Source organism: Crocodylus siamensis, chromosome 7 (genome assembly GCF_052110815.1).
Source record: "Crocodylus siamensis isolate JL-2025a chromosome 7, ASM5211081v1, whole genome shotgun sequence".
Lineage (NCBI taxonomy): Eukaryota > Metazoa > Chordata > Crocodylia > Crocodylidae > Crocodylus > Crocodylus siamensis.
In genome coordinates this window covers 78,799,345-78,815,800 of record NC_143401.1, presented here as the reverse complement: position 1 = coordinate 78,815,800, position 16,456 = coordinate 78,799,345, and the positions used below count along the sequence as shown (strand labels likewise).

Below are 16,456 nucleotides of genomic sequence, written 5' to 3'. Positions count from 1 at the left end.
CTGAGGGTTTGAGTCCACCTGAAACAAAGTATCTGGATCATATATCCAGTGCCAACAGGTAATTAAACAGACTCTAACCAGGGACATTTTTGCCCTCATTTAGGCTATGCTATCCACTCCTTCCCATTATTGATTTTTGTTTTCTTCTAACTGCAAAAGGTTTCAATTTTAGCTAAGAATATATTGATAACCAGGGATGCTTTTATAATTTTCTAAAAGAAAGTTTCCTCTAAACCTTAGCAGTAAATATAATTATATATTTTTTCCCAACTTTATGCGGAATTTACTGTGCACTTCATGTTCTCAATTATTTCCCCCAAACTTCAGTAAGTAAAGTAAAAGGGTGAATTAAAAGGCCTTTAATCAAAATTAATCATCACTTTCTACTGGGAGGCACCGTCCTACAAAATCCTATAAACTAATTGTCAGTGACCAAGAGGTTAAAAGAATTGGTTTCAGTTCCATTTCTTTTTTTCTCCTTCACTTTGTTTTTGACTATTGCACAAATAACTGATTTGACACAGCTCTGAGCTCAGCCAAGACTCAGAAGATATTTCTGTCCTCGGAAAGTCACAGGGTCTGCATTTCCATTTCACTGCACCTTCTGTAATCATCTACTCCTAGACAAAGTGAATTTAGAAGGCTACCAGCTTGGGAATGTAGCATTTCATACTACTTTTCCATACTCATTAAACCCCCCGTACCTGTAATCCAATCCCTGAAAAAATAAAGTAGTAAAATATCAAACACATGTAAATGAATCTCTGATTTTGTTGCTGCCACTTCCTATTGCCACACCTGGATCTATGCCTTTTCAAAGGAGTCTATCCCTTTAAGGCATGTTATGGTGGTAGAGTATGGGGATTGTCTCCCATTACTGCAACCCCAGGTCATGCCCTGGCAAAGAAAGACAGTTCAACTCCTTGACAATGCAGAATGATTTTCTATGGTACATTTTCTTGCTAGAAAAATCTGAATAGCTAGGACTTTAGGCACTCCTATTGGGGGGAATAATCTGCAGTTGCACAAGACTCACTAATATTGCCCTCCTTTCTTTATTTCACCTTTTCTAAGTAACCCCTTGCATACACTCCACAAGAATTTCTCTTCCTAATTGACAGAAAGATTTTTTTTTATTTGCATGTAGTTCCATGTATAGCCATCCCACTCATTTGTAGACCCTTCAGCCTTTCCTTACAAGCCAGTCCAACCTCCTAATCACCCTTGTTATTCTTCACTGAATCCTCTGTCTCTAGTTTATTTTTAAGTAATAGTCAGCTGATAACATAATGGAAATTATTAAAACTTTGTTCCTTAGATCCTTAGAATCAAGGCTAAGATTTAGTCCCAGCCAGTGGTAGTAAAACCTTGAAAATTCTTCAGTTCAGCTTCTCACTCCCTCCTCCTCCTGCTACCATCATACAGGGTAGGTACTGACTGGGCATGCATACAAAGAAGGCTTACTGCACAGAAAAAAATACTGTTCAGTAAGCCTACTGGGGAACACGTCTAAACGTGTGCTCCCACCCTTCTCTGTCTCCCTGCAGCAGCCAGGAGGAGCTCCAGGCTCCCCTTGGGTGCTAGACCAGGGGCTGGCAGGGAGCACAGGGCCAGGAGATGGCTGTCTTCTGGCTCCATACACATTGGGAGGTGTCCTGATGTACACAGGGTGGGACAGTTGCTGCTGTAGAGCTCTCCCACCACATTCACATGGGGACAAGCTCTATGTCCTGTGTGGCTTCCCCATGGCTAGATGGGACCTGTCCCCATCTGAGGCAGATCCCAGCCAGCTCCAGGCTTCACCTCACCCCCACAGCTGTTTCTCAGCCCCATGCCCTGACCAGCACTTGCAGGTAGCAAGTTAACCATGGAGTAGACCAATTTACTGTGCAGTAAGTGTCTGCATGTGTAGACAGTGATGCTGCTACACAGTAAAATTGGTCTACTGTGCAGTAAAGTGTCTTGTGAAGATGTGCCCACTGGGTACAAAATGGTTTTCAGCTTCCACCTACACTCTCCATGGAAAAGAAGAGTGGGTTTAGCAGGGTTTGCTGAAGTTGGCAGCTTGCTCTGCATGCCAACCTTCTTTGAAAGTGGAAAACTTCTACTTCAACCTCAACCATAACTTAAGGATATTTGATCTTGAAATTAGATTAAATTAAATGGATAGAAGAGAAAGCAAAGAGGGCATGGTATGGAGGGCAACATTTAAGGTAGAACTTTCTCTCCTCCACAGCAAGGCACCAAAAGGACAGGAGTGCATACTCAAGTCAGGCACTTTTTAGATCTCCCCCTTCTATGTTACCAGAAAGATAATTCTGCTGCATCAAACTAAAAAACATCAAAATTAAAGGCTTGGCCCTGGGAGCTTTTGCATAACAATTCCAAGTATCTTTGACTTTTTATGATGATATGATTTCGCAACACGATTTTTTTTCATGATCCTGGCGAGAGCAATGCATTTCTATGAGATAAGAGTGAAAGGAGCTTTCCTTTATAGCAAATCAGCAGGTCATTGGAACCCTACTGAAAAAAAAAGATTATAATAGACCTCACATATGGATGTGATTGCTAAAGCTGGCTTTCATTAGCCAGCTCTTCTTCTATCATTAACACCTGAATTTCAAAAAGGATAGATAACAAGGTACAAAAGAGAACTGTCTGCTATTGAAAAAGGACATATTTATAGTATACTCATCTCAAATAAATAGTTACTGTGTAAATTCCCTACATGTGAGTGATAATAAGAGACTGCTACTCAGCAAGCACAAAGAGATGGGCTGTTTGAAACCTCAAAGATCTGAGTTCATATGATGACAGCAAACTGAATGAGCAGGTTCAATTTTGTGCCTGTTGGGGCTGACTTGGAAAACAAGTGTTCCAAATAGCAAACTGCTTTGGAGAAACTTGCCACTCATTTTATGTGGCAAAAGTACAATGGGGCAGAGAAACAAGCTGTTCTACCATTCACATACAAACTAGTTTCAAACTCTAGTGAAAGCAGTTTGCACAATGCTAATGGAAGCGTATATAAAAGTTACATTTCCAACGATACTGATTAGACAAACTGCCAGTATCCTTTTGCCCTCCATGTTGAGCCAAATTCTTCTTTGCATTACACTGATATTGATTGAAAGCAATGCCACTGGCTTACTCTGGGTTTGCACTAATGTTACTAAGCATAATTCTGTCACTCATTTCATATGGTAAAATTATAATGGAGCAGAGAAACAAGCCGTTGTACACTCGCACAAAATTTAACAAGAATTTAGCCTGCAATTTCCTCACCTTCTTGAACATGAATATGCTAGAACTGGACTCATCACCCAGATGCATTAAGGAACATGAGTCATAGAAGCCTTCCCTTTCCAAGCTGATATCTATTTTACTAGGTTTAATACAGTATCAGCTTCAGCGGGAATTTAGAATGAATTTGGGTTACAAAGTGGCTTCCACTGTTTGTTTTATCTGTTTGGTTCTAACTCACTATTGTCTTCAAGAGAACCCAGCTCTCTAATCTGAATCCCTGGAGCAGGAAAAAAAACTATAACTAAAAGGAGCAAAAGAAACCTGACCAGTATTGTTAAAATGCAAATTTAAAAAAAGAAAATGTGTTGTCTAATTAAAAACAGAAAATATGTTGTCTAAAGTCTATGCCAACCACACAGTTGGCCCAATAAAAGATATTGCCTGAAAAAAATACTGCCTCCTGATATTTTCTGGACTTTCCTGACTATAACATCACTTTAATGCTCTTCATAATAAATCCATTTTAGTTGATACAGTTTAGCTATCATAAAAATCCCAACTTTGGTATTGGTCTTTGTGGGGTTTTTTTTAGAACATATTTGAATTTCAGGAGCAGCTGAAGTGCCAGGTGATCACTTTGTACTTTTTATCTGTAATTTGATACTGAATATTACACAAATAATACTTGGCTAAGTGTGTGCAAGTCTTTAAAGCATTTCTTGTTTATACAAAACGGGTACGTGTCTTCTCAGTACTTTTTAAGACTAAAATCCGTGGGAAGCTCATTAATGGATAGATCCAACAGAGTTTAAATTCTGCACTGATCTCAGGAGACTGCTTCCACCAAGAAGTAATTTCTGAGATGAGGTTTTAACGTTAGCCTCTTCAAAGATTAAAATACAAACATTTAAAGAAGATGACAATAATTAATGAAATCACTTTTAAGTGAACTCCCCCCCCAATTTCCTTCATTACAGAACTATTAGTGACTCCAAAGTTAAACTGTAGGAGCCTTCCTATTCTAGGCCACTGTCATGGGGAGAAACAAGGGGGAAAACCCCGAGGAGCCAGGGGGGAACCATGGGAGCAGGAGATGGTTAGAGAAGGAAAAGAAAAAAAAAGAAGCAAAAAGAAAAACTCTTACCTCTAGCTGGAACCGCGGCGAAGCTGGAAATGGTGGCAGGACCCGAGTGGCTCGTTAGCCGTGTCTTTATATAGTTGTGGCCAGCTGATAACATCAGCTGCAGGAGCCGGCCGGGGAAGATAAAAGGAGTCGTGGGCAAGGAAGAAGGGGAGAGACCAGCTGGAACACCAGAAGGGGAATCTCTCCCAGAGTCCCTGCGGAGGGGAGGAGCATGGGGGTTTGCATCCTGCAGCACAGGAAGAGAGATCAAGACCCTTTATGAGGAGAATGCCGCCGGCAGCAATGCAGGGGGTGAGAGTGCTGAGCAGAGACCCGGAGACAGAAGAGAGCAGGAGAGGTTTGAGACGCAGAGTTGTCCGCATAGGGTCAGAAGAGTCAGGAGAAGCCAGAATGCCAGATCAGGTGGGACCGTAGAAGGCTCAGACAGCCTCAAGGAGGTACCCCAGGTGGAGGCTGAAGGTCACAGTCAGTGGGAAGGGCGACAGAAGACGGGCACTAGCCACATAGAGCCCCTTGCCAGGAGACGTGCCGAGGGGGATCACCGGGGGTACAGTGAATCCTCAGGCTCAGTAAAGAATGAAGGGGAGGATGTGGAAGACAACAGGCTGACTAAGATCCAGTCTAGGCTTGTCAAGGGTCTTAGGGGCCGCAGTTGATTGGAGTAGGGCAGTCTGTAGGAGCAGGAGAAAAGGGGGCGAAGGCCATGCCTTGGTATCTGGTATTTCTTCATTGGTGATATTCTTTTTGGTGTTTTTTCCATTGTGCACTTTTGGAGGGATTGCTGGGTGAGGAGCCCAGGTAATTTACAGCCATGGGCAGGGCCAGTTGGCTGTGAGGGGAAAGGGGACGAAGTGGGCCTTTGGCCTGACTATCCTATAGCCTACTAGGAAAAGGGCGTGAAGCCTCAACTATCAGAGGGGCTTGGCCGAAGATCACAGGAGTCAACAAGGTGGGGTGTAAGGGCGAGGTAGAAGGGAGGTGGAGCCTCACCGTCCAGTGGTCCTATGTGTGAGAGATGCCAATAGTCAAACCCCACCACCAGGATAAGATCGAAGTTGTGGCAGGCAAGATTGGGGAGAGACTATCCGGGTCCAAGACGCCGACTTGGCGGGACCACAGGAACAGACAGGCAGACAACCCCAAACATCCGGGAACACGTAGCGTGTCACTGGATGTTCGAAGCCAGGCGGGTACAGCCACATTTTTCCTATTCGCTATAGCTGTTGAGTAACTATTTCTTTTGGGGCTGTTACTTCTTTATGCTTTGCTTCAGCCTAACAGATTTTTCCTTCTGTTGTGACACCTTATTTAACTTACAGAAATTAAAGGACACAAAACAAGAAGAGAATGCATGTAATGGAATAGACTCAGGTTTCTTGAGATCCTCCTTCTTCCAATGTTTCTTATGTTCCAAGAATATTTTCCAGCTAGGAAACATTCATCTAGCATTCCCTTACTCATCAAACACTTAGCCTCCAAGCCTAAAAACACTTCAATGCAAGACAGTAACTGTACTCACAGGATTAGTCCCATAGATTAAGTATTTTGGTAAATATTCAGACTGGTAATTTTAGATTGACAAAATATTGTTTGACTTCTGGCATATATCTTTGAATGCTTATTACAGACAGGCAGCAGCTGCTTCATAGTTATGCTTGAAAATAAATCCTAAGGCTATGAGCCTGATGTTAAAACTTTCCTTTTATATCAATAATCACCTACAAAAGAAACTAGTCTCCTTGGATTTTTGAATGCCACATATTTTCCTAGGATAAAGTTTGCCTATGAAGCTTGGTAGAAATCAGAAAAGAGGTTTCAAAGTCATGGCATTAAAGTGTACCTGAGATTCACTTTTCAAACGAATTCTGTTTAGTTCATTGCAAAACAGTTCAGCAAAGCACTGCCGACTTGAAGATAATCAGTAATCCCACTTTAGCCAGCAGAAGTATCCACAATGATAAGCCTGTATTTACACTGCAACATTGGACGAGTCATTTGCTAACTGTTCTGTTTCCTTAAAAGTTTTTTCCCCATATTTTTATACTCATTGTCACGAGGAGAACCAGAGGGGCAGACCCTGAGGAGCCAGGGGGAACCCTGAGGTCAGGAACCGGCCGGGGAAGGCAAAAGTAAAAGGAAAGAAACAAAAAACTTCTTGCCTGTAGCAGCATCCGTGGCGAAGCTGAAAATGGAGGCGGGACCTGAGCGGCTCGTTAGCTGTGCCTTTATACAGCTGCGGCCAGCGGATGACGCCGGTGGCAGGAGCTGGCCAGTGGATATAAAAAGAGCTGCTGACAAGAAAGCGGGGGGAGAGACCTGCAGGGACCTTAACAGGGAGGTCCCTCCCAGAGCCACTACGAGGGGAAAAGGGGTGGGAAGCTGCCTCTCCCAACATGGGGGAATGCAGCGAAGTCAGCCACAGGAACAACACTGCCAGCGGTAGCACAGGAAGCGAGGAAGCCATCGTCCCTTGCTTAGACCAGGGACCCAGCCCTATAGACCGGAAAGAACGGAAGGAGGGTGACGCCAGGGGCTACTACCAGGGAGCCAGAGGGAGCAGCAGCCACCAGGATGCCAGACCTGGTGGGATCGTCGCAGGCTGCAGTGGGCTTGAGGAGACGCCCCTGGTGGGGGACAAAGGGCATCAGCAGCATGAGGGGCTGCAGAAGATGGGCCCCAGTGGCATAGAGCACCCCCAATGAGGGACATGTGGGAGGTGTTCAGAGAAGGGCCACCACTGGTCCAGTGAGCCCACAGGCAGGTTGAAGAGTGAGGAGGAGGGCGTTGGATCTGGCAATCTAGCCAGGTCCCAGTTTATGGCTGTCTAGGGATCTTGGGCAACTGAGGCCTGGCATTGTTGAACTAGACATGAGTATAGAGGGCAAGAGGGCAAATAGATGTGCACCTTCCCCTTTCTGTGCACATCTTCATATTTTCTTTGTTGTTGATAACGTTCCTTTTGTTTCCCAACTTTGGAGGGGTTGTAGTGCAAAGTATCTAGGGACCATGTGTTGCTTAAGACCAGGAGAGGTTACTATCCCCTGGGAGGCCAGGCAGTAGTAAGGCACTGTGGGCAGAGGTAGGGTTAGGCCCCGCAGGCTGATACAACCATCCCCAGTGAGCATCTGCAGAGCCCCAACAGTCGGAGAAACCGGCCGAAGGACATCGTGAACCCATCAAGGCGGGGTGTAAGGGCGAGGTCATCCAGCTGTCCCATACTTGAGAGAACCCCAGCAGTCAGACACCCCACCACTGGAATAAGATACAAAGTCATGGCAGGCAAGATTGTGGGAGAAACTATTTGAGAGAGAGACATTCACTCAGTGGGATAGCAGGGACAGACAGGTGAACACCCCTGAGCATCCAGGGCTGTGCGGCACGTGACTGGATGTTCGAGACCAGACAGGCACAGTCATACCTCTAAATTCCAGAAAAAAGTTTGAAAAACTAGTTGCCTGAAGTTTAGACAGAAAAAAAAATACTGTGACATGTTTCCTGTATAGGTACTGAAAAGAAGACAGCAGCATTACAGGCAGGTAATGGCAGAAATTCTATGTAAACTACCTTGTGGGAAATATTAGTTAACACATCCTGCCATCATGGGCTGAAAGAAGGCAGACAGCTTTGAATCCTGAGACTGTGTAACATTGCATACGTTCTGATTCCTATTTGCTTTTCTTCTTATTTCCCTTAAATCTAAAAAGACTTTTAAAAACTTCTAACTCACAATGGAGTTGGTTATCCAGAGCTAGTGTATATACAAGGTTTAATTACATTTGACTTAGAAATCAGAATGCTGTTTTTAAAAACCACTGGGCCAGCTACTCAGAGCAAAGATGAAGAATAGGGGATGATGATCCTCAGCTGGTGGATGGCTTAGGTATACCAGAAGGGTCACAATGACCCTGGATGGCCTTGGGACTACAAAAGCAAGGAAGTGGCTCAGAGCCTCCTTTCCTCCGCCTATTCCATTTTCTGGCTCATTGTCACATCACTGCAAGCTACGTGTTGTCTAAAGAGACTCTTCTCTTGAGGTAAGCAGTGTCAACACTGCACATCCTGGGAGGATGCTGGATACATTAAAAGAGGAAACTGTCATAGTTTTAATAGTCTTGCTCTTCTCCATTTGTCAGTCTAAACCAGTTGTTCTCAATCTTTTTAGATTTAAGGCGCCCCTTGATAGACTCAAGACATCTCTCAGAAAATGTCAGCTCTTAATTTTTCACTCCCTTTTTGACTACAGAAAAATAATAGGGCAATTCTTCTGTTGCAAAGAGCTAAGAAAGACTACAACAGATCAGAATGTTTTTAATTCAAAGGATTCCTATTTGAAATTTCTGGAATTTCGCCTTGTGAATCATGCTTGTACATGTAACAGTGCTAATGTTGTATGACACTCCATGGCACCTCTGAAAGAACCTTGTGGCACTGTACGGTATTGCAGTACCTTGGTTGAGAATCACAGGTCTAAACAAATCTGAGCCTATTTAATATTGGGTACTGATATTTAAAACTGGTTGTTTAATATTTGGGAGCAGGCAGCCTAAGAATTTTTGGTATTCTAGGATTATAACCTACATTAAAGGGCAAAAATCATCCTCCTCTTCCCTGGACCAAAAGAATTTACATCAAATGACAAGGAAGAAGGAAGACAACCTAAACACTGTATTTTAGAGAATAGGTGCATAAAACTACCAATACATGAAAATAAGGAAAGCTCAAGGACAATGATGAGCAGGGACACAGCTTGTACTTTGAACAATAGACGAATCGCATCCAGAAACTTGAGTAGTGGTTAGATTTTTTTTTTACACTGGTGACAATTCTCTCATTTCATGAATGAGGCAGGATTGTACAAAAATATAGTTTAGTGTTTCCTGAACAAGTCCATGTGCAACAACTCAGCCTAGAAAGAAGGCAGGGCTGGGCATTAGAAACCTCCCCACCAAAAGCTTTCTTTTGAATATTAAAAAAAATTGTCTGAAGATTACTACATGGTCTTACCAAAATTATTCAAAAACCAGTTCTCCTTAATCCAGTGCTGTCTCCTTTCAATACATCATATAATCAGAAAAAATACTACATTACTGATTTACTTTAATCCTAATAATTTCCCTGCAATTCCCAGCATGGAAGGAAATTGCTGCATCTCTCTCACACTATTCCTCCTAACCAGTCCCCAAGGAAACCCCTTCATAGCTCAGAGATCCATTCTTGGGAAAGCCAAGGGCTGGATGTGGAGCAGTGGAAAAGTCAGTGGAATGCTAATGGGGCATGTAACTCTATTGGACAAACCATCACTGCCTGAGCATGAGCTAATACCAGTAAAACCCTAGCAGTAAATGGAGCTGAGCTCATGAAAATCATAAGAAAGGCAGAAGATAGTAGAACCTGCCCAGAAATACAGGGTTTTCTATGCATGGCAATACTGTCTGTGCTGTTCTACCTTCATGGTTCCCTGACATAGTTTGGAAAAACTTCATGAAGTTTCCATTTTAACAGCCTGTCTGGTGAACACTGCTGCAAGTGGGGGCAGCATGCTTCACAGATGTTTGAAAACTTGCATATATCATTTGGGCACTGAAATCTCAGATCTGTCCACCCACTGCTTACATGGAATTAGGAGTTACCAATCACATTATGACTCCCCATAATCCTGTTTCTAATTCCAGTCTGTTTTCTTAGTATACGTAATAGCTGTGAGGTGTTGCAGTGCCACAAGGATATTTATTACTAGGGCTGTGTGAGGCTTTGGTTGCCAATTTGATTTGGAGGAGATTTGGCCTGATTCAACGTCCAAATCTCCAAATCTGAATTGAATCAGGAGAACAGTAAAAAGGTCTGAATTGATCTGAAGCCTCCGAATCAATTTGGAAAAGATTCAAAAGAGATTCAGGTAGTCTCCACTTGCTGCCATAGGGAGTTGGACTGGGACTCTGTGCCGGTAAGTAGGGGGCAGGGTGAGAGGCTGGAGGAGCAGGGAGGGGACCATGGGGGGACCCCCACTAGGCCACATCTCCTGCCTGTTCCGCCAGCCCCCCTGAGCACTCCCGACCCCCACCCGCTCGCTCAGTCCTGTCAATGGCTTCCCTGCCCAGCACCAGTGTCCTGGCACTTTAAGAAAAGAAGCAGCCATGCAATCATTAACTGCTGCAGCAGCTGTCAGGGCCTCTGGGGGCTCATGGAGGAGCCTCCCTATACAGTGTAGGGCAGTAGGGGATAGTGGGGATTGCCCCCCTGCCTGGTCGGAGCCAGTGAGTGTGGGGCTTTTTGGTTTTTTTTAAAACACTGGGATGCTGGGGCCAGGCAGGGAATCCTTTGATGGGGCTGGGAGAGTGGATGGGGGATGGGGAGTCATGGCAGAGCCCCCCCATGAAGCACAGGGCAGTGGGGGGCAGCGAGGATCTCCCCACCACCCCCTGCCTGGCAGGAGCCAGTGAGTGCGGGACTTTTATTTTTTTCCCTTTGAAGTGCTGGGACTGTGGGGCTGGGCGGGGCAGCCATTGCTGGGGCTGGGACAGCGGGTAGGAGATGGGGCCTGTTTGATTAGGAGATTCGGCCGATTCGACAGCGGCCACATTTCTGAATCAGATTCAGCTGAATCAATTTGGGACACAGATTCAAATCACCAAATTGAATCACTCTCCACCGAATTGGCTGAATCTGAATCCAAAGTGAATACTAGCTGCTTCAGACAGGCTTACTTATTACCTATTGTTTCAGGAAAGCCAAGCTATTTTTCTTTTCCAAACTTTAGATATCATTCATTTCCCCCAACAAAGATGCACATCTCTCTTCATTATTTGTCCCCTGGATTGCTGTGATTGGCCAGAGGCCAGCACCATTTTTCCTGGCCTGAACAATAATGAGAGTTTGCCTTTGAAGATGATGCCAAAGCTGCTGTTTCGTTGACCAGCAGGGAGTTCTTTTGTACGACACTCCCTCTCCCCCTCAAGACTGCCTAACTCCTTTCTAGAAACATGCAGTCGCTGGCCCAAGAGACAGCAAATCCCTGAGTAAAACCATAGATCAGAGGTTGCAAAGATCTCCAAAGACCCAGCAGAGTGAAATATGCAAACAGACATCTCTAGATAATATAGGCAGCAGAACATATGTACACATGACACAATGTATTTGATTTTTCAACACTATGTGAAGAAAAAGAGGAGCTTACTGTAATTAATGAGTTGGACCAGAAGTCTAAAACCTCTTCCAGAAGGTGATAATGCATCTATAATCACCTTAAAAGATCAGGCTGGTAGTTTTACCTGCAGCGACACAGGGCCTTCTAATGCCCATGCTGAAGGATTCTATACTGACTCAGAAAGAAGACTGTCACTTATGGAGTTACTGGCATCGCCTCCTAGATCACCCTGTATTACTTCTTGGAAGACTTCCTTCCAAGTAGAGATCTGGTCCTGCTGAGCCTATCAGACCTGATTTGTAGGCCTGTGAAAAGTGGCAAGTATTCACTTTGGATTTGGATTCGGCCAATTCAGAGGACAATGATTCAATTCAGAGATTCAAAATCACTGTCCCAATTCAATTTGGATCAATCAGCTCAGAAAGATTTGGTGCCACTTCGGAGATTCAGCCATAGACTAAACAGGCAGCTGACACAGCTGCCTCCAGCTGGTAAATCTGTTGGAGTTGGGGGAGTAGGGAGGGAAAAGGCATGGGGGAGGGAGAGATTGGGGCTGGGACTGGGACATGCTGCCCAGCCGGGGTGGAGGGGTGTGTTACTCAAGGAGATGCAGGACATGAGCCTGGCAGCGCTGGGAGCAAGGACTATGTCCTGCTGCTGCTTGCTCAGCTGGGGCAGGAGGAGGCGGGACGTGGGCACAACTCACTCTGGGTGAAAGGGAGCAAGCGGCAGCAGCACTTGCTCCCAGCACTGCTGCCCCCGCATTGTGCATGCCTCTCCTGCACCATCTGGGCAAGCGGCAGCATGGCATAGCCCACACTGCCATGCCCTCATCAGCGCTGGGGGTGGGGACTTTGCCCTGCTGCCATTTGCCAGTCAGAGCGGGGAGGTGGGCGCTGCTGCCATTTGTCCAGGTGGGAAGGGGGAGCATGGGATGTGGGTGCCGCAGCACTCAGAGTGGGGGCTATGCCCTGCTGCTGCTTGCCCTCTTCCTCCTCCCGCATCCCGCCCCCACCCTCCCAGCTGGGCAAGTGGCAGCAGGGCATAGTCCCCGCTCTGACTGCTGCCACACCCACATTCTGTGCCCCTCCACCCCCCTCCCTGAGTCCCATGCCCCGCCCCAGTTTGGCGGCTTGTCCCAGCCCCAGCTCCAATCCCTCCCCCCCTCAAGCTTTTTCCCTCCCCTCTCCCCCAACCCCAACAGACTTACCAGCTGGAGGCAGCTCTGTTAGCTGCCTGTTTAGTCTATGGCTGAATTGCTGAATCTTTTCCAAATCAATTTGGATGCTTTGAATCAGTTTGGATCTTTTAATTGGTCTCCTGATTTGATTCAGATTCAATCCCTGAATTGGGCCAAATCTCCTCCGAATCAAATTGGCTACCAAAGCTTTGCCCAGCCCTACTGATTTGCTCCCTGTTGGCATGGCTACAATCCAAAAGGGCAGTAAATCAGCATGAAGGCACAGCAACCTTCACATGCATCTGCACAAGTCAGACATTACAGAGAGCCTACCACCTCATTTCCTAGGGTTCTTTATTTCTTATATATTAATTTTTGCCATGGCCCTTATTCTGGCCTTATTATTATTCTCCTTACGATACCAGAGTTACAAAGTGCAAATGCCTGCACTGTGTTTAATCTGATCAGAGTCAAAGATTAGGCCCCAGGGCCAGATACGCCTTGTGGGGTCTTTTCACTCAGCCCACAGGGCTCCCAGAGGGGTCTGGAATTTCAGGGGTTGATCCTGCTGCCAAACTCCCAGATATGGAGCCCTGGTTGGGACATGTGTTGGCGCTGTGGGGACAAGGGATGGCTGTGTTAACAGTTGTGCCACTGCTTGCCCCACCATTACTCACCCCACCACTGGATCCAGGCCACAAAGCTCCTTGTGGTCCAGATATAGCCTATGTAGCCTATAGACTGTATAAACATTTTGCTCCAAAGGTTCTGGAGACCAAACCCCCATCATTTCTCCACCACCAGGTAATGCCCACTAATGCTGATGCTTACCCAGTAGAGGGGTGCATGATGCAGCCACCTTTATCAGTAGATGCTTTACAGTTACAGCCTCTCTCCAGGGTATCATGATTCATTCCAAAATTGTGGCCCAGTTCATGAGCCAAGGTTACTGCTGCACCGAGAGGGTTCTCTGAATGATCCTCAAAAACAAAGCAAAACAAAAGAAAAACAAAAAATATACTTATTGAAGCCAATGACTGATAAAAGAATACACTCTTTCTAACTATCCAACCTTCACATTCCAAACCATTTTATAAACTTCTTAGTTATAACTGCAACCACTGTGCAATATTTCACATTATAAATTAACCTCCCCCTGCTTAGGATGAGATCTTCAAAACAGCCTGCAGAGCCTGGGTACCCAATTCCCCTGTGGTGATCAGGCACTCAAATCTCTTAGGTTGCTTTGAATCTTAGCCACATATTTTTGGTCTAACATTATTTATAACCATTCTTTTTCTGCCATGTAAACAAGAAAACATGATTTATACAAGTCTTGTGGGATGGGGAGAGTTGTAGCTGAAGGGTATAAGAGGTGGCCAAAAAAATTTTGTACACAAAGAAATCAGTCACATAGTACAGCAAAGAGCTCTTTCTTTGTCTGCAACATCTATTACAACATTAAAACAGAACTTAACATGGCTGTGGTATCAAACAGCCACCTTAGACAGCTTCATTTTTGTTAAAAAAAAGAAAAAAATAAGACGAAGTCTTTAGGTGGCCTCTAGTTAACTCCTCTAAGTGACTGATTTTGTGCAAATGTCAAAAATAGAAATATTGGCATTGAACCCTGTGAAAATGTTTTTCTGGACAAATGCTTCTGAGAAATTCAACACACGGTTTGATTATGGGCTACTGATCAGATTAATTCTTTGGCCTGACCACAAGTAAAAAAGACTTTTTCACATCAATCATATTATTTGAGGAAAAAATCTCTCTCCTTTTGAGGGTTTTCCAAAGGCATAAAGCATGTAATATAAAAGCATGATCCACTGTTTATCAGTGAGTAAATGGAATTACTATGTATAGCTGCCATTCATAAAAGCATATATGTATATATTCACCTTAAATACCTCCTCTGTTATCATCTTAGCCAAACTCAAAAAAAAGAGTAAAAAGGTAAAACTGTCTAAAACTTTACCTTTGTTTAAATGGAACACTTAATACATTATTTGGTGTAGATTTTACAGTTTCCTGTTCCAGCCGGCTGTGCTAATATTCTGAGTAAATCAATTCTCAAGTAGAAAACACATTTGAAAAGAGAATGCAATCAATTTCAGAAGGCAAAAGGCGCCTGCCGTTTGGTATTTGGAATAAATTCAAGGAATTTTATCTTCAAAACAGAAAATGGTCTCCTTTAGGCTTTCCTGAATGCCACAATATTTAATGTAAAACTTTTTCTTAATAAAATACAAGTTATGCTTGAGACTGAGTGTGGAGAACTGCATTTTAATATGTCTGTTCTACGTGAAACTGCACTGAAGGTTTCTCTTGTTCTAACAGCAAAGTGAAGGGTGAAGAAATGTAGGAAAGTAATTTGTAATGATTTTTTAAAAAAAATACTTCTCTGTGACACTTAGTTGCACACTGAGATGTCTTAACATCTAGTCTGATTTATCTCTATGGCTATATGTGCTGAATTACACAAATATTTCATGAATAACTATGGCCACAGACAGGCATTACATTTGTGCTGAGAAAAACATCTTTCTTTCGGGCACAAAAAAGGAGCATTCAGTCATTCAGGGTTATTTTTTTTTGCGGAAGACAAATGGCTCTTCCACAAGAAAATAAGAGCACTTCCCACCAAAAAGATCTCTCTTCTCTCATACCAGCTTGAATTGAATGGCTCCATGCGTCACCTGCTCCTTCCACAGTCTGGATAACCAGGGTGGAGAACGTAGCCCTACGCCTCCCAGGAGGACTGGAGCTGCTGCTGCTGCCCTTGCACCTTCCATAGACTGGGCTCACCCTGGAGTCTGGGGGGCATATCCTTGCAGCTTGACTCCTTCCGTGCCTTCCACAGACTCGGGTCACCCCAGTCAGTGGAAGGCACAGGGGCATTGCCCCAGGGCCATCAGAGACCCAGGACAGCAGCCAGGGCTAAGAGTTCAGCCCCAGTTTGCCCATAGGAGTGAAGGGACTGTTGCAGGCTGACGTGCCTGGATGCTTCCTCTTTCACTAGGATATCCAGCAATGCAAGTTTCTGGGAAATCTGCAGCGCTGGAACTGAACACATGTTCATACCCTATAATTAAACCTGACTTCATAGCGAGAACACCTCCTACCTACAAACTACACCCGCTAAAACAAACAAACACCATCCCAGACTGGGGAAGAAGAGGAAAATTATGTAATATTCACCTATTTCACTGGAAAGCACAAATTATGCTTTCCAATTAGGGATCTGTAACAACCACATTAATTTTCAGATGTGGTCAAGATGGGGTTTTCTTCAATCTTGAACTATTCAAAGAGAGAATAAATTGAGCCCAACTTCTTATTTTTTATGCTGCATACCATTTCTTTTCACAATGCATAGACAAACAGTGAGATCTTCTTGATATTTTGACATTTACCAAGATGATATATTTTAAAAAGATAAGAATTCATACAGTCTACTGCAAAAGTAGAGCAATAAATGATCTGAAACATAATTTTGGTCTTTAACAGACAAACAATTATTACAACGCATGCGGTTCTCATTACTTGCTTGGATCACTTTGAATGCTGTTTTATCAGGTTTCTCAAGTGGGTTTTTAAAGACAAGGAATGTGATGGCTCAGCAAAAGAGGTTATTTGAAGACAGCATAAATGCAGACAATCAAAACAAACAGTAACATGTCCAGTTGATAGCAAGGCTATTTAAGCTCTGCAGCACTAGAGGAATGAATAGACT

At 44.2% G+C, this 16,456-nt stretch overlaps 1 protein-coding gene across 1 annotated transcript in view; it reads right to left on the bottom strand.

Moving 5' to 3' along the window:
* Positions 1-16,456, bottom strand: part of ADAM12 (ADAM metallopeptidase domain 12) — a 346,240-nt gene that overhangs the window by 71,862 nt on the left and 257,922 nt on the right. The window contains exon 11 of the mRNA XM_090056735.1: positions 13,549-13,697. Within this exon, the coding sequence (XP_089912861.1) occupies positions 13,549-13,697 (149 nt within the window). The remainder of the gene's footprint in view (positions 1-13,548; positions 13,698-16,456) is intronic.